At 35.8% G+C, this 18,465-nt stretch overlaps 1 protein-coding gene across 1 annotated transcript in view; it reads right to left on the reverse strand.

Moving 5' to 3' along the window:
- Positions 1–18,465, reverse strand: part of SYNE1 (spectrin repeat containing nuclear envelope protein 1) — a 276,957-nt gene that overhangs the window by 201,162 nt on the left and 57,330 nt on the right. The window contains exons 18-31 of the mRNA XM_067293579.1: positions 17,370–17,522; positions 16,735–16,878; positions 16,125–16,298; positions 14,171–14,329; positions 11,781–11,945; positions 11,029–11,163; positions 9,964–10,122; positions 9,424–9,632; positions 9,035–9,143; positions 7,627–7,791; positions 5,495–5,662; positions 3,528–3,704; positions 2,095–2,235; positions 875–1,035 (exon numbers count right to left, since the gene is read on the reverse strand). Of these exons, the coding sequence (XP_067149680.1) occupies positions 875–1,035; positions 2,095–2,235; positions 3,528–3,704; positions 5,495–5,662; positions 7,627–7,791; positions 9,035–9,143; positions 9,424–9,632; positions 9,964–10,122; positions 11,029–11,163; positions 11,781–11,945; positions 14,171–14,329; positions 16,125–16,298; positions 16,735–16,878; positions 17,370–17,522 (2,219 nt within the window). The remainder of the gene's footprint in view (positions 1–874; positions 1,036–2,094; positions 2,236–3,527; positions 3,705–5,494; positions 5,663–7,626; positions 7,792–9,034; positions 9,144–9,423; positions 9,633–9,963; positions 10,123–11,028; positions 11,164–11,780; positions 11,946–14,170; positions 14,330–16,124; positions 16,299–16,734; positions 16,879–17,369; positions 17,523–18,465) is intronic.

The following is an 18,465-nucleotide window of genomic DNA, read 5'->3' on the forward strand; positions in this document are numbered from 1 at the left end:
ATATGGAGGTTCTGGTATCCGCTAAAACAAATTCAAACAAATTCAAACAAGGGCAAATTCATCTCTGTAGTAACTCCAGTGTGACAACACAGAACTGGCACATATCTCCATGACTTGTGAGTCAAATCTAATATATTCAAAAATACTAATCTCAGACACATATATCTATGTATGTGTGTGTGCATATATATATGTATATGTGTATACACACATACATATATATAAAATGATAACGATGACAGCTTAAGTTCTCGATTGTGAAAAGGGATGAAGTTTTTACAAATACTGAAAGTTACAAATATTTAAAGGCTTTAACAGCATTTTCTTGGAGTTTGGACGACTTTGCCAAATTTAATTTAAAAATGGAAACTATGCCTTTTCTTATTTGCAGCAGCAGAAGCAGTTTTTGATATTGCCCATGAAATAAAATCTGGGCATTCAGCTAAGATAAAGGCACTTCTTGACATTCCTGTGGAGAAGGTGAAGAATTGTGAAAACCGAGGCAAACATAGTAAATGTTCTGTTTTCACATTTGCACTGAATTTGTTTCCTTCTGAAAGACTAGTACCTCAAGAATAATCCTAATTATCATCCCTTCTTCCCAAGATTTCAGCTGGGCCTTAAAGATAAGAACTGTGATAGGTCAAATGTGACTACAGTTGTTTCCTAAACTAAGTATTAGCAAACAAAAGATTTTGTTTATTTGCACATATTACTCTTTTGACATATTTTGTATTATAACCTGGGTTACTAAGCCACAGCAAGCTGAAAGTGATGGAGGTGATGAGACAACACAAAATGTTGACAGGGGATTTTAGGGATCTAATACATTCTTATAGTGGGCAAGAAATATTACAACTTGTAAGGAACATACTCTTCTTCAAGAGTAACTTCCACTTTTTTCACTTGTTCTTGGATTGTTTTTGCCTGCCGCTGAAGGACCTGCTTGTTCTTTAAACCAAGCTGTATCTCAGAAGAATTCTTCACCAAGTTCTCAGCCTGCACTGCCATGGCTTCAGTCTGTTTAGACAGCTCCTGTAAGGATGCATGATATTAATATAAGTGCGTACATTTCCACATAACAGAGAAACAGATCTCATTTATTCACATAAAAAATATTTTTTCTTAGTGTTTCTGGTGGGAGAAAGTATTGCACAGGGTTATATGTGTACTAAATGTATGTTTTGAATGTGTAAATACACAGAAGCAAATTCAGAAGAAAGCTGTTTTCATGTTCCAGTTAAGAAATACTCATTTGAGCAAACTAGCGCAAATAAAACTGAAACCTATTTTTCTAAAAAGATTTTAATCCTACCTTTGCAAAATTTATTCTACAGCTCTTCAGTAAATCTATTAGTGAATTGTGGAGAATTATGTGCTTTTGGTAACCATCTATATTTAATCTTTAGATAAAATCCTTTACATGGAAGATTTTGTAGTATCATGTAGCTTGAAATCTCACTTTGTTCAGCAACTGTTATATCACACACGATATACATATGCACCACAACAATGCATGCTGAGAATAACCAAGATAGGTACAATTTACCAGATTCATCAGGGTTAAAAACAGCATGAAAAGCACTACACTTATCGAGGAAAACCAATCACTTTTACTACTTCAATATTAGTAAACAAAATGGACTGGGACCATTAAGACCAAGTGGTATGTTATGGCTAGTGCTCATAGAGCATAAGTCTCTCCTCCTTCTGCTCCTAAGGGCTAGAAGAGCACTAGTTTGCACAGGCCATAATAAAGAGCACATGATGGATGACGACAGGACAGTGCTTGAGACTGTCTAGTTTATCAGTACAGATGCGATCTTACTGACCATAAAATGGGAAGTCCTCAGAATCACTTCACCATCTATACAAGTGCTTCAGAGGCAGATTTGGGTAATTCCTCATGATCTTTTCATAAAATAACTTTTTACCTCCAAATAGTCTATGCAGTCTCCATTCTGATAGAGATTTAAACAATTCGCAATGGCCTTAACAGGAAAATCATGCAAAGATTGAAGGCAACATGCTTACTACATGTTAACATGCAAGGCAGAATGATAACACAACTCCTGTATTTCACACAGCAAATACCTTTGTTTGATCCAGTTCTGTGGAGAGGCTCTCTAAACTGCTAAAGTTTAAGATACGTTCAAGTGCAGAGCTTGCTTGATTAAGATATTTTACTACTGTTTCTTTGTCCCTTTCAAACTGTTCCCATTTATTTATTGTGACCTACAAAAAAACAAAAGCAAAGACAACAAGAACAAAGGGGGGGCAGAGAATTTCATTTTAAGTTACTAAAAAAGGAAAAAAGGAAGGACCTAAATTATAAAATACAGAAATTTCTCCTGAAGTCCAGCCTACCCTTCAGATGAAATTGTTATGAACTCAATAAAAGAGAAGATTTTCTTCAAGCTTTCACTCTGATTGACATTGTGTTGCATAGAAAAGCACTGTTCTCTCAGGTGCAGGTAATATTTAAATCTTATGTTGGTACAGCCTATAAAAAGTCTGAAGTAATGACTGCAGATGGTTATGCTTATGGCCACAGGTATTCAACAATTCCTTAAAAGCTTTTCAAGTTCTTTTAATTAAATAAATTACAGTAAAATGGTAGGGGAAAAAAAAGGTACACATAAGAATCTATTTGTTCTTTTCTGGCAATGTAAAATTTTGATTAATATATAGCATCTAATTACTAGTAATCAGAATTTTGTCACCATAACAAAATATTTTCTTGATTCTAAGTAAAGCAAGGCCCAAGTTAGAACTTCACATAAGGGATTCTTCTTTAGAAAAAAACTAGTTTTACCCAGAAACTCTTACAATAAAAAGTTATTTGATCATTTGTTTTTCATGTACTTTAACATGGGAAATAATTTTGATGACTTTAAACATTCAAGCAAAGTGGGGGACATGCCCAATAGCTGGATTACCATTCTGTTTAGAGAAATATAAAGGAGAACTCAGGTTTAGGTGCAGGAAGCTATAAATTGTAATCCCAGTTCAGACAGTGATTTGTTATAAAAACTGGGGCAAGCCATGTAATTTCTCTGCATCTTGTTTCTTCCTTCTCTAAGTTTAGGATGACAGTAAGTATTCCACACAGTAGTTGTAAGGATTATATTTGCACAGCATCAAGTGTTATTACCCTAACATCCAGTCTAAAAACTCTCACTAAAGGACAATGCCACCTCTAACAAACAGTGGTGGCATGCTGTCCATCTAAAACTTAATTCACAGATGCCTTGTACATAAAATCATATTTAAAATATCTATCATGACTGAAAACTTGAGATTTGTAAACACTTCCAAACAGAGTGCTGGTTCTTTATTAATTAAACAGTATCTAGCAGCTTCAGTAAGCTTTGATGGAGGTACTGATCATGAAAATCCCAACTAACATGATTCAGAGGGGAGAAAGTGAGCTCTGACTTTTTCGTGTAAACTCTTTTTTCTTTATTAAAAAAAAAGAAAAAAAAGGATAAAGAACAGATTTTTACTTCTACATGCAGATGACCCACCTGTAATTGTTCTTCTCGTTTTTCCATTGTCTGCTGCATGTTCTCCAATGTTCCTTCCAACTTTTGTAAATCTTCCTGCATTGTGCTGGGCAGTCCACCTTCAATTTGCAATTGTTTAGCTTGGGAAATCTGCTGTTGCACATCTTCCCTCTTTGCACGGATTCTCTTTGCCCTTTGCTGGAAGGATTCATTCAACATCAATGATACACAGTTATATGTTTCTTTTCAGCTCATTTGGGAAACTGGCACACAAGAACTGATTTCTGCATTTGCAGGAGTATGCAAAGACAGTAACAAACAAAGGGATAAACTGTAGGAAGTATTCTAGGGAATCTCATAAGCTTATAGAATAGATGCCATGGGATCCAAAGGGTGTATGTACTGACAATGGCCATGGCATACAAAGGGCACAGAGAGAGTTAAGATATGGCCGTTTATCCAAAGCAATGTTTTAGAAAACAGAAACCACAACAACTGAGCAATTGCAAAAGTAATCACAAGCGTATGAACTCCTCATGAGCACCCTGAAAGCATCGGGGTCTGCTTGGCGCTCTTTGAGGCACAGGTTGGAGCTTCAGATTGATCAAAACATGCATTAGACAGCATTAGGGGGATGTCCAAACTACATAACTGTTCCCTCAATACGTTTTGGTTTGTAGTGCTATCAGAAACTCCTGAGACTATATCCCCTGTCCTTTCCTAACAGGCCTGACCCACTGCCAGTCTTGCTAGGTAAGCTGATAGCTGCCTGGTCAATTCTACTCTGGTTAACCTCGAGATCTTCAATAAAGTTTGATTTTACCATACCAAACTACACCAAAAGAAGCAGAAGAGTCTGATCTCAGGGATAAATTAACTATTCCTGCTACTTCTCCTATGAGGGATAAGGACTGCAGAGTTTTAAAAGGCCATATAAGAATTGAAATACATACAATAGTTTTTACAAACACAAAACAGTTTAGATAAAAAATAAGTACAACACAGCACTGTTGGACAATAAGACATGTTTTACCTCATAGAAATACAGATTAATACCAAACATTTACATAATGCCCAAGCATTGACAATAAATTATTCTTACTCAGCAGGCCTCCAAGTTAATCTCATATATTTGGGCTTAGAACCCAAGACACTTACAGTATGCAACCCATATGATTTATTATTATTGCAATCCATAGAAGTTTTGACCTATTATCCTTGCATAACTGGGCAATGCTTGCAAAACTATAATAGTTTTAGCCATCAGTTAGAACGTTGCAAATGACTGTGGTTTTGATTATGTACACAGACGTAGATGTATTATGTATACCTAACAATGGTTAAAAAAACAAACAGAATAAATTAAAATATTACCTCAGACTTATCTCTGGATTGCCTTCTTTTTCTTAAAGTAAACTAGGAACTACTGTTAGGGCAGTGACCAAATGTTGCCATAGTAAATAAATGCTTCTTGCTCTACACCTATAGACTTGAGGCCCATCTGTCACTGCAGCAGCTACCTAGAGGAATAGGTGAGGCTAGAGGTATACCTCCAGAAGTTTCCAAAACTGGGATTGGGCCCTGGCCCAATTTATTATGATTGCATCTGACACCGATCTTTAAAAAGGCAAAGAGAAAGAGACTTCATACTTGAACAGTGCATTTACCCAAAATTTCAAGTAAATGTAGCCTGGTTTTCATGTGTTCTGCACCCAAAAAAACCCATGTGAAGTAAATAGATATGCAATTAAAATTGAAAAAAGCTTATCTTTGGGCATTAATATTTAAAGACAATTGGGTACTTTTTTTCATTTTAAGAAGCCAATACCAGGTCATATAAGACAATTTCTATTATGACTCTCACAAGCTTAAATATACAGAGCCTTGCTACTGGAAATAACTTAACTTACAAAACAAAATTTAGTAACTACATATATTGTACACTATTAAAAAAAAAAATCAAATGTGTACATGAGTAATTGCCATACCTGATGATGAAGTAGTAGTTGCTGAGCTTGTAATAAGCTTTCTGTATCCAAGATCTTTTCAGCCTCTGCTTGGGCTTCTTTAGAGTTGGTGATTAACTCTTCAATAGCACTCTTAACTTCTTCTTTGTATTGGACACAGTCTCCAACAGTGCCTAACATCTTTTCAATCTACAATTATGGATAACTGTAAATATTTCATGTTGAAGGGAACATACACATTTGAAGGGCACAACTATATGTGGAATATTTTTGTAACAATATAGTAAATTGTCTAAATTCAAACCATTTATATCTCCAACATTCTTAACATACACTTAACTTTACGTTGGAAGAATGACTAGATTTAAAATGTGACTGTGGAGACCTTCCTCTGGTTTAGACGTATTCCTCACTACATTGCCATATGGTAAAGGGCTGTCTATGACAGCCACTCACTGGTGATCATTTGGGAAAAACAAGCTGTCCTTACCCTTGCAAGCTGACCCACCTTACAAAACACCTGCACTACTCAACTCTCAAAAGATCTTGCTGCCTTTTGGATCTTCTAGAGCAATGCCCTGGTGAATGAGGAATTTATCAAAATGCCCTGTACCCTGGTCTTATGACATACCCAGTCACAGTTCCAAGTTTTATAAAGGAAAAGGTATACTTATTCCTCATATCAGAAAGGTCCTCTCTCTTTGTATGATTCCTCTAACTACTCGTAGCTGGTTCTCAGGTAAGGTCTCTGTTCCTCAGACATTTCCTGTATTTTAGGGTTTTCATCACAAGTAGTCAAGAAGTAAGGACCTCTTTCTTTATTTTACACTCCAGATTCACTTTGGAGAGTCATGCAGATTCAAGCCATTCTCTTCCCTGTCACATGAAGTATCTAATCTTTCCTCTCCAAAAAGCACTGCGGAAGTCTGTAAAAACACAGTATGACTCCTGGTCTAAGCAGTCTCACCCATCTGATTAGCAAGGTGTTAATTTAACTGTAAACATTATTCAGACTTCTAAGAATCAGCAGTATCTTCACTATAGTACAAAGTGGTGTTTAGATTATACTTTTAGATTCCAAACAAGTTCAGATTCTATTTCTTATTTTCTTTTTGTATCTTCGTAAACTTGTGCTCTCCTTTGTTCTGCTTTTAGAAGAGACAAGAAGCAAAAGTACTTTAATACAAGAAATAAGATAGTACGTTAAGTTTTTGCAGTCCCTTGGAAATCAGAACATCAACTCCTACAACTTTCCAAACACAGTTTCTGCATCATGGAAATCTAGAGAATTTTGAAAAATTTACATGGAACTTTTATACATTTGGAACAACTACAATGACAACTGAAGGTCTCCAAAAGAATCTACATTAACAATGGAATTTGAAGTCTCTATCCTGAATTCTTTTTCAAAGGGTTCTGAGCAGCCTTTTAAGTGTAAGATGTTCTATGCTTCTCCCAATCTTTCTTTTTCACTGTGAAAATTGTGAAGCAGTAAATTCCCTGAGATCTCCCAAATCTTGACGGTTCAGTGGATTCTGAGAGGTTTTACTTATCAGCTAGAAACTTCCCATAATTTCAGCATTTCCAGCATCTGGTTACCATTCCAACCTCAGACAATCACAGCATTTTCCTGAAAATCTAGTACACTCTAGATAGCCTTAATTTGGAGATCCATTGTGCCTATTATATTGGGGATTGCAAAAGCTGAATCCTAATACTCTGAAACTGCTTCAAAGTAGTTCCTTTATTATTTCAGCTTAAAAGATACATAAACCAAGTTACAGCTTTAGCTGGCAAAAGTAAAATCAAGTTCTATATCCACTAGCCAATATATACCACAGTTTTGCCAATGTTCACTAATAGGTGATTTTAGAAAACCAATGTTATCCTTTGCCTCTAAAAATACAGACATTTTGATTCCAGAAACATTTATGCATTCCAATCCTGCAAAGATCCATTATCCTACTGTCAGTGTTTCTGTCTGGTAGTCTTAAGGCTTTGCTACCCATGGAGTACAAATGGATTTTTTGTTGCTGAATGTTTGCAGTTTAATTAAAAACACACAGCAGGGAACTTATGCTTGTGAAACCATGATTGATGTCATTTCATATGACACTGTAAATGGAGAGTTCTTCTTGTCCCTCATACTGTACCTCAGCCAGCGAATCTAGGAGTCCCCTGAAGTCACTGGAAAGCTTACAAAGCTCATCTTCTGTGTTTTTGGCCTCCAAATCAGGACATACTGCAGTCAGAACAGCAAGTCTAGATTTCAGCCAGCTGAGATTTTCTCCTTGCTTGTTAATATGTTGCCTAATTTCCTACAGAAGAATCAAAAAAATATTTTCTTAAAAGAATAAAGTATAATCAATGAGTAGCATTCATGGCATCAGTTGCAAGGTTAATAGTATAAACATTTTGCTTTTCGTATTATCTTGAAATACTAGAAATACAATATTTTTCTATTTGCAGCCTTATCTGATTCCATTCCAATTAAGGGCTAGATTTTTGCATTCAACTCCACAGACTTTGCAGGACTGTCCTCTGATAATTGGTAGAATATTTTTTTCTGACAAACCAGCATTTTCACCAATAAATATAAAGATGTAAAGTATAAACCATCTATATATTTTCCATATATTGATCAAATTCTTAGTTATAATTTAATTCGTTCACATCTTAAATGCTAACTTTCCTGAGCATAAAATTTCATATGGTATAAGGTTCTGTGTATTTTTTATACTTTTAAATAGCTCTTTTTTTCCCCTTTTCACCTAATAGCTTTGTGATATCTTTGTGTCAGTGTGGGTGAGAAGTTGCCAGTAGGGAAACTACATGAGCAAATCAGACTTTCTGGAGCAGAAACACCCATTAAGGGTGGCCTTACCTGTTTTATCAAGGTCACTCTAACTATGTTTCTCTGCACAGTTAGCCGTCACAACCTGCCAATGACTTTCACACAAACTCCTACAGTAAGTGACTTTTTTTTTTTTTTTTTTTTAATTCATGCACTAGAAGCAAAAATAGGGTCAAGGTAGGTACAAGTGACAATAAATTATTGAATAAAATTAATTTAATCAAAAGACTGAATCTTCAACTATTCTTTCATCCCTGTCACTCACCAATGCAAAAGTGAATTGTGGAATATCTTGGTCTCCCCTATTGTAGAAGAGAAGTTTTATTGTAGAAGATTTTATTACATGTAAGGTAGTAGCTTTACCCTTCAAAAACACCTTGTCCTGAATTTACGGCTTTTGCTTGCATGACTCTAACTGTGCATGCAGCAGGATTAGAGGCAAGTCTTTAATCTTCCTACTTCTGTATTATGGATATTCTGAATATACAGGTAAAGAGACCTGTCATCTCTAAAGCATTAAAAGCAGGAGATTCTGCCACACACTGCTACACACACAACTTTCTTTTGAAAACACATATAAGAATACCAGGAATCAGCAGAGCTTTATCTATAGCGTAAAACAGTTGCCCTACTTCATAATGCAATTATATCCAGGGCACAAGTAGGAATGACTGTAGTTCTATTAAAAATACAAGCCAAGAGCTTACCCCCACAACTGCTTTAAATTGCTTGTATCTGGCAGTATCACTGACACTTTGCTTTATCATCTTTATCTCCCTTTCTGTTGACAAAATCCAATTTGCCAATTCAGAAAATCTGAAATAAAATATCACATGATGCAAAGCAAGGAAAAAAGTTAGACAAAAATTTCCACCACCAAACTGTAACCTTTTAAATTTAAGCTAATAATTATAAAACCCTCAGAAGCCGACTGTAATTTGTGGAATTACTACATAAAGTACAGCTTTTTACTAGAGATTATCAGCAGAGTATTTATCATTCTGTACGGGGTTTCGATCTGTAATGAAATTCAGAGGAATGTATTATTTGCTTTAGGCAACGCTCTATCAGACCCAGCTAGAAACTGAACTGACACCTGTTCTTATAGCCCTTCCACTTCTCAGAGCACTCTGTTAGCTTCACATATGTGCTATCAATCTGGGATTTAAGTTCCTTCAGAATTCTTTGGCTGCTTTCCAGCGTAGCCCTCACTGGATCAGAAACTGGCAGTTTTTGACACAATTCTTCAATCCGTTGTAGCCTTTTCTCACACAGCTTGTAGGACCCCTTGTCACTGAAGAACAACTGATGGAAGACAAAGCAAAAAAAAGCAACAATAATATAAATAGACAGAAATCACAAAGTGTGTGTGTATGTATATATGTGTGTGGGGTGTGTGTGTATATATATTTATATATGGTATAAACTGTACTAAGCTCCCAGGTCATGTGTATCAGCATGAAAAGACTAATTTCAAATCAAAAATCTTTCTTAAAGGCTCAAGGACTGATGTCATTTGGTTGTGCACATAGTGTTTGGTGGGTTAAGAGTCAGTCACACCTTCTGTTTCTCTATCATTGAGTTTACATTCAAATATATTTCCGTACATGTCCACTTGGTGGCATATGATTCATACCATGTGCTCCTCGATCATCTTTTCGTTGCCTTCTCTGGATAACACCTTGTTCTGTCGAGCTAGTTCAGCTTTACACTCCTCCACTGTGACCAGGAGTTTGCTTTTCTGCACTTCAATCTTCAAATGGATCAAATGATACGGGGCTTCTGTCTGAAGATCCTACACTCCCACAGGGGTAATAAACAAGCACAGAGATAAAACACTATACCCATTATCTCAGTGTGAAGTTACTACAAATAAATTATACAATAATTGCTAATATAGAAAGGAAACCTTGTATGTGTATGAATAGACAGGGTTTTCTCAGTATTCATTTAAGGAAACAAAGTAATGCTGTTATCCATATCTGCTAGACCTATCTTAAGTCATAACTTCTTGAGGCCCAGAATATGTGTATATATGGCACAGTACAGAGATATCTTGATTCTTGGCAGTATATACCAAACATTTTCTGTGTAAAAATAACAAATTTTAATAGTGAAGCTATATTCACAGCTGCTTCCAGAGGTGCCTGTTTGTGTGCCAGTGAAAAACCACTCATCATTTATTCTAGCTTTGACCTGCAACACACTGTAGCAGGCAAAATATTCCATAGTTTATGAGCGATCTTTGTTCAGTTGTTAGAGTCATTGCCAAAAGACACTACTTAAACTGAAAGCCTGATCTCTTACAAGTTTGTTGGGAAAGTCACAGCAAGTGTCCAATATCAGCATAAAGTAAGAAAAGCTAGCACCTATGCTCAAAAACATGTTCTTGGTGCAGGTATCATAATACCTGCACATAGAGGGAGATGTTATGGTTCCATAGTTACTCTAATTTTTCATATTTCCTGAACTTTGACTGCTTTACTTAACAGAGCACTTCCAAGAGGTTATTTGTACCTGTAGATATACCTAAGGTTTTAAAATATGCATTTTTTCCAATTGTACAAGAAGCAAAAGAAGAGGGACAAGTCATCAACTTTTTTTTTTTTTTTTTTTTTGGTATAGTCAACGTATAGGTCATGCAGAAATCTTCCCAAGTTAAGACATGGGACTTCCAGAGATGTCATTCGATGTCACTAACCTTCCACTGCCTGTGGAGTTTCCTCACAGCTTCCTGCAGAGTGTGTTGTTCTTGTTCAGGAAGGATGTCAGTGAGTTCATCGCAAGCTTTCAGGAAGGCATTTAGGACTCTCTGGTCCAACTGGTTAAAGAATTCCTGAGGTTGAAGCAGAGAGTGAGAGGGTGAAGTTGGTTACTGCTGATATGGTAACTTGCTAGAATGAAGTTCCCTAAAACTGTATAAGTTTCAAGGTTATTTCTGCTGCACTGGTGGAAGCTGAAATAGAGTTAAAAGACTATTTCTAGCTATTTATAGTCCAGAAAATTAATGTATTCTTGGACACTCAGCCAATACATGAGACAGTGGTTTAACAGCAATATGTTTCAAAGCTATATGCTTAAGTAACAATTACAATACAGACATGAATATTCATTCATCTGAAAACACAGCTGTGGATGCGTGAGCCTGTCAGAACGTAGACTGGTGTCCTCGCTCCAAAGGTTTTACTGGCAAAATTGACCCTAGAGATTAGCTCTAGGGGCTCTTCTCTCTGCACTTTCTGGTTGCTTACATTCCTGAACAAGAAAGGTGGTGTGGGTTTTGGAGGCATTTTTTCCCCCTTTTTCCAACCTTAACATTAGTTTGACCTGATCAATAAAACTTCTGTATATAAAGCAAATCCATGTCAATTGCAAAATTAAGTAGGCTTTTCAGTTGAATAAAATAGTCATGCACTCAAAGTTTCCATGAGGAAGATCAGAGAATTTACTCACGCTATGTTTCCTGAGAAGTTCTTCAGGATTTCCTTTTTCTTTTAAGCAACAATTGGCAATCTGTATTACTTTCTCCAGTTCTGCTCTAGATTCCTCAAATTTCTTCATCAAACGGCTATTTGCTTCTATGTTTTTTCTCCAGTCACCAGCTTTCCTGACCATATTCTGAGTTATAAACAAAAGAAAATGAGCTGGCACTTTCTCACTGATTTTTATTTGATGTCTTTTGCCATCATCTTACATAAAAATGCATTTGATTGGCATCTCTCTTCCAAACATATGCAGTTTGGAACTGCTTCTCTTCTCCCTTTCATGTTCCCTGTTTCCTAATCTCTAATACCTATGCAAAGGCTCATGCTAATGTCAACCTTCATTGATATAAAAATGGATAGCCAGCTAATATCAATGTCTGTGATATTTTCAAAATGCCTATGCCACTTGGCTAGTGCTTTCTCCCTGAAGCTTGCCTTCAAACGTAAAGCAGCTGGTATGGTTAGAAGCTTGTCATTCAGTTTTTCCTTACAGCAGACTACCTCCTCTCATGTGAACCCCTACTTTAAAAAAAGAAAAGGGGGGGGGGGAGGAGAGGGGGGAGGAGAGGGGGGAGGAGAAAGAAGAGAGATTTGACCTCTGTATCCTACTAGTTCCATTGTACAGGTCTTCTGACCTAGAGGAGATTTGTACAGTTAACACACTATTAGGGCAGATGTACGAACAGGTAGAAGGCTGCTTGAAAGAAAGAAAGAAAGAGAAAGAAAAGGAAAAAAAAGTATGGTCAATTATCTATTCTAAAATCTTCTCCCTTTGGAGCCTTAGTCACATCTCTTCATTTTTCTGTATGCTCTCCTATGTTGGTACAGGAGAGAAATTGCATATGCATTAGCCAGTGGTCACAGCTAGATAAATGAGTGATCAGATTAACCATGACATACGAGAATCCCTACTAAGCTTAGGGCCTGGTATCCTAAAGACACTAAATATATAAATATCTATAAAATATCTATATTAAAAAGTTATATATACATACATTATATATAAAAACCTATTTTTATATAAAATATATTATACATTAATATATATACACACTATATATAATGTATTTTCTTTATTTCTCTCTCTCTCTACAATGTATGTAAGCTCTGCCACTCAAAAAGCACTAATTCACCTGCAGCAATGTAATTCCAACCTTATTTACTTTACTATCCTCATTGCTTACTAATTCCAGTTTAAGAAATTATAATGCTTTTATCCAATGAGCTAATCAGATATGTGGTTCTCAATTTAAACATCTTGCTAAAACTTTTTAAAGTTTCCAGATAAACTTCTGCATAATAATATAATCATATCATTCCTCTCAGGAGAAAAACCCAATTTCCATATCCATTAATATTTTAAGCCTGGCTACGCCACATTAAGTACGTTTACTTTCTAACATAGAGAGATAAATCACCATCCCTCTTTACGGAAAAAAGAATAATTAATGCCCCGAATGGTAAATTTATCAAGCTACTACTTTATCTTCCCCTGTAACTATGACTATAACTTAAATAAACCATTTCTAAATGATAAATCAAAAAAAAAAAAAACCCAAACCCAAAACTAAGGATCTTTCAGTAGAACTCAGAAAGTAGAGCAAAAATTTTGAAATCTCCTGATGTCTCTTGGGATAGCTCTTTACTGATTTTCTGTAGTTTAAAATTCAGTGTCGGTGGCCTTACACTGCACAATAATTGCCTGAAAATGAATGCAATTGAACTCAAAATCCGGAAATCTGAACCCAGATAGTAGTGGTTAATTTCATGCTAGACTAAGTTAAACAGTCCCCAAAACATCAATATTTCTAATAACAAAATAGAATTCTCCAGGTAAGGGGATTCTAGCCCAAAGGAAGTGTTTTTACATTAACAAATGCAAACACATCTTTGTAAATTTCTATATTCACACTCCATTGCATTTCCTGGAGAAATGCAAAGCCCAGCAATATTAGCATTTACAAAAGTTTCCGTCTTCCATGCTTTGTGTGAAAGGTGACACATGGGAAGATGGGAGTAAATAATTAGCCAGGATAAGAAAGTCAAGAGGAAAAAAAAAAACCCAAAGTGGTGCAGTCCTAACGTTTGGGTCTCAGGTCCCTCACTCAAAAGGACCATAATGTGTGGAAGATCTCCTGAAACACTGGGTTCCCTGAGAGGTCTGAGGCACGCTTCCCTCCAGAGAACTAAATGGAGAAGACCCTAACTTCCCTGACCACTTGTTATCTATTTACAGATAAGCCCTTCAAGAACAAGTTGGTGCCAGGGAGGAGAGCGATTAAACAGGGATACAGTCTAATGGATCAGATGTGTATGAATAAGATTTCAAAAATATGCACCAAGGTGTGACATAATTACCTGAAAAATAATTTGAATCTGGGTAACTTTCTTCTGAAATGTCAATTGATGGAAATGCTGTAATACTTCACTTGAAGCCACACACTGCAGAACACACTGACTATTTCTCTCAATCAGGGACAAAGCTTTCTTGCAGTTTTCTTGAAAAGCTACCAAATCCTGAAAGAAAGAAACATATATCCACCCTGGCCAGGAACAAAGGAGAGAAAAGTTTGGCAAAATAACAGGAAGATATTTTTTGACAATAAAACAAAAGGGACATAGTCAAAATGCCATGAAAAACACACTGCACAAAACATTGGAGGGAATAACACAGACCACACAACTTTCTCCAAGTAGGTGGGGTCCTGTACTCAAATTGAGCTCTAGCTATCTGTAAAAAAACAAACACACATACACACAGACATGTACCCAGCCTTTTAGGTAGCCTTAGAAAATGCAGGTGAATACATAATTCTGTGATTTAATGAGATGTCTATATTTATTGTGTAATTGTAAACAGGCAGCAGTGAAAAGAGACGCAAGAATGACAAATTTTTGTAGCTGTTTAAGATGTTAACCCTTCTTGCTTTTCAACAAGCTAGCCTTTCATGTGAGCGATTGGAATTTAAATGTCATTATAAATGACATAAATGACATTTAAATAATAAATAATAAGAATTTAAACAATAAATAATAAGAATTATAAAAAATGAGAAAAAAGGAGAAAAAAAAGAGCAAAAACCATACTCCATGAATTTGCACAGCCTGGAAAAAGATTTAAAAAAATCCAGTCATGAGGAAACTGTTTTGCTATTGGAAAAACACTGCATTCCACAAAACAAATCTCTATTTACTATCTATTCAGCAGAAGTCAGCACCCATGAAATAACTGGGGAGATTTCAGTTCTTTCGTTAGTAAATCCATCCAGAAGGAACATGTGCTTTTACTGTGATAGTCTGGGGCAAGGCAACTGTCAGGAACACAGGAAAGGAGCACTCTCATGAACAACAACTCAACCTGCAGATTGGACACCTGACTCGGCTGGTGTTTATAAACAGAAGAGGATTTTCTCTGGAAGGTAACTGGACTGGCTTGATTGAACAGTCAAGCTCACCAGATCACTTTTTTCCCACCAAACAGAATCAAAGTTTGAAATCACTGTAGGAGAACAAGACCTTTCTTGCTGAATTATTGAGCCAATCTCCAGAGTCATTATAGGTTTGAAGTAATTTATATTGGGTTGGTTTCTTTTCACCATATACTAATTAAATCCATTAGCTCCAACTAATTTTTCTAACAATGTTCTTCAAATGGCCTCCCATTGAAAATCCATTTAATTATATTATCCATCAAATCCAGTATGAAACTCTAAGGAAAAGTATGCATAAATTTTGAGGAAGTATTACTAGGCTATATACTGCACATGCACAAGGAAAAACAACAATCCATATGATGAAAGCCAACCCCCCCCACATTTTCACTTGTTTTTCAAAGTGAGTTCTCCTGATTAGTCCTGAGTTCCTCCAGGATGACACTATCTTTTCTTGGCCAAGTAAAATGTTAAAGTTCCATTACAATGCATTTACGTTGAATGGTTGTTTTAAAACAAGCTACTGCCAGACTTTTCAGAAGCTTCCATAAATGTCCAAGGATCAGGGGAGTTTCTGATCACTTTCATTTTCTTAATGAAAAATCCAATGTATTTCTAACACTTCAGCCCAATTTCCATCGGAGATAATAAATAAATAAAAGCTCTCATATCTACTTCTTGGATTGAAAACCAGGGCACTAGGAGGGGACATAGGTTTCATTTTTTGCTTATGCCTAGCTGACTTCAGGATTTGTTATGTTTTGTTACCTGGATATGAAAAAACATTTGCTCACATTACTGAATTTCAATCAAGATTCCTAGAAACCTATACATAAGACCTCAGAGACAGAAAATCTGTGTAAGATGTTTTCTAAACTTACTTGGGCTTTTTGTTTAAGAACAGTCGTAGGTTGTGCTTCCGGATCCAGGATAGAAATTATTTCATTCACTTTTTCAAGAGATTCATAAAAATGTGTTATTTGTTTCTCCAGTTCTTCCAGCGGAGACAGCAGATGCTGGCATTCATACAGCAGGGCACAGCAATACTCCTTAACCTTTTGGCCATTTGAAAGAAAAGCAATTATTTAAAATGTAGGAAAATGCAATAAATAGCAGGTTCCTCTGAATGTGGGTTTACATAGTTTCTGCCTGCCTTTTTTAAGAGAGATCAAACCTGATCCTGCAAAACTTCTTCAAGAAAAGAATATTAAATTTAAACAAGGTATATCTAAAAGCAGTAACACTTTCCCCACCCTGAATTCAATCCATAGTTACTATAACCATACATTTGCTCAAATGCACATATATGGTGGGGAAGCTTACTAATTAAGCCTACCTTATTAGAGCTAATTCGGGCAAAGACAGTATTTTATTAAGCTCTCTATGTTTGGGTCTTATAGGGCATTTGTACATCTGTTTCCAGCTTAAGTTCAACTTAACTAGTAGTAAAACATTCAACAAGGGTGTGTAGTAGAAAAGGTATTCTGCAACCTTGCTCAGCTGCTCTTTGATCCTTGTCAAAGTTGCGAGCATTTCATTTACTTCCTCTTGGGAAACTTCCTTTGTAACAAGCTGCGCTGTTCTTGTAAGCATTTTGTACTGAGCTTCCATCACAGGTAACTTCTGTTTAATATTCTGAAACAAACATTTCAAACAAATATTTCAACAACTGCATTTTTGAATTTGTGAGAGGTACAAGTCTGTGCTAAAGATATATGATATATATCTTAATTTTCAATTTTTGTCATAGTTGACTTTAGTGAAGACTGTACCAGGTTCAAAATGCATTTTGCACATGCTATATATACATACACACCCCCATGTATACATATATATGTATTTTGTGCCAAAGGGTACCAGTGAGCTCACCTCAGTGTGATTTGAAACTACACATAAAGAAATATCCAGTGGGACACTGTGTTTTGGAAAGGTGCTCTAGAAGTGTCACTCACAGAATGCAATAATTTACATTAGCTAAAGCAGAAATTATTAAAAAAAACCCACAATGGTATAAAAATAGCAATAATGGAAACATATACAAAATAATCTTATACTCTGCCCTCAAAATTAAACAGTTAAATATCTCTCTTATAAAGGGAAAAGAAAGGAATGGAAGAGAAACTTACTTCTAAATCTTGTACAAAAACCTTGACATCTAGAAAGGACACTTCCACAGGCACTGAAAATTTTCTATTGCTTCCATCAATAAAAGCTGTCAAATGGGCAACACCATCCACGCATTCCTTCTTCATTTTGTCCAGTTCATCTGCCCGAGCATACTAAGAAAATGTAAAGTAAAATGCAACAAACAAACAAACAAAAAAACCCAAACCCCAAAATGAGAAATGTGGCAATTACATAATTACTTAAGGCAATTAGTATATCTTCAGAGCAACTGTTTGCTAGAAAAATTTTGATGAATAAAATACAAAATAATGGAAACCAATCTTCTAAACTAAAGGTGTGCATTATTTTTAATAGTACTGATATTGAAAAGAAATCTAAGAATGTCACCCCCTAAACTTCATTCACAGAACAAAGGTTAAGCATTTTTAAGGTCTGGACCATTCCGGGAATCCCAAACTGCCATTTGTTTCTAACCTGGAATCAACATCCCAATTCATTTCTCATCACCTACAGTATCAATTTTGAAAATACATTAAAGAGAATAAATATGGAAAGCCTAGAAAAGCTGAAGGAAAAAGGAAATGTCAGAAAAAGAACTGTTGGCTGGAATAAGGGAGAACACAGGACATATTAGAAGGCAGAGAGGAGCTGTACGAAGGAAATGATAAAAGGCCAGCGAGAAAAGCTGCCCAGCCAGCATGTGAAAGAAAGCTGCACAAACAGGGCAAGAGACATTTACATTCTGGACATTACAGGTTCCACAGTGAATCACCCCAACAGCAGCAGCAAATAAAGCTTGAGAATATTCTAATGAATAGCTTAGAAAAGTTAAAATAAAAAAAAGGGACAATCATTGTTTGGTTTTCCATGTAACTTCTTGACTATGATGGAAGTAATCATGCCAGAAAGAAAAAGGTTCAGCATCTTCAAATACACAATTGCTATTTTAAAGCCACTGACAGGAGAAAATGCCGTTAGATATACAATGACTCCAGCAAAGATATTTTCTGATGTGTTTATAAGATATGAAATACTTTTGCATAGTTTTATTTTACATCCTCTCTCTGCTTTCTAAGGAGAATATAAAAACATTTT

Source organism: Apteryx mantelli, chromosome 3 (assembly GCF_036417845.1).
Source record: "Apteryx mantelli isolate bAptMan1 chromosome 3, bAptMan1.hap1, whole genome shotgun sequence".
Lineage (NCBI taxonomy): Eukaryota > Metazoa > Chordata > Aves > Apterygiformes > Apterygidae > Apteryx > Apteryx mantelli.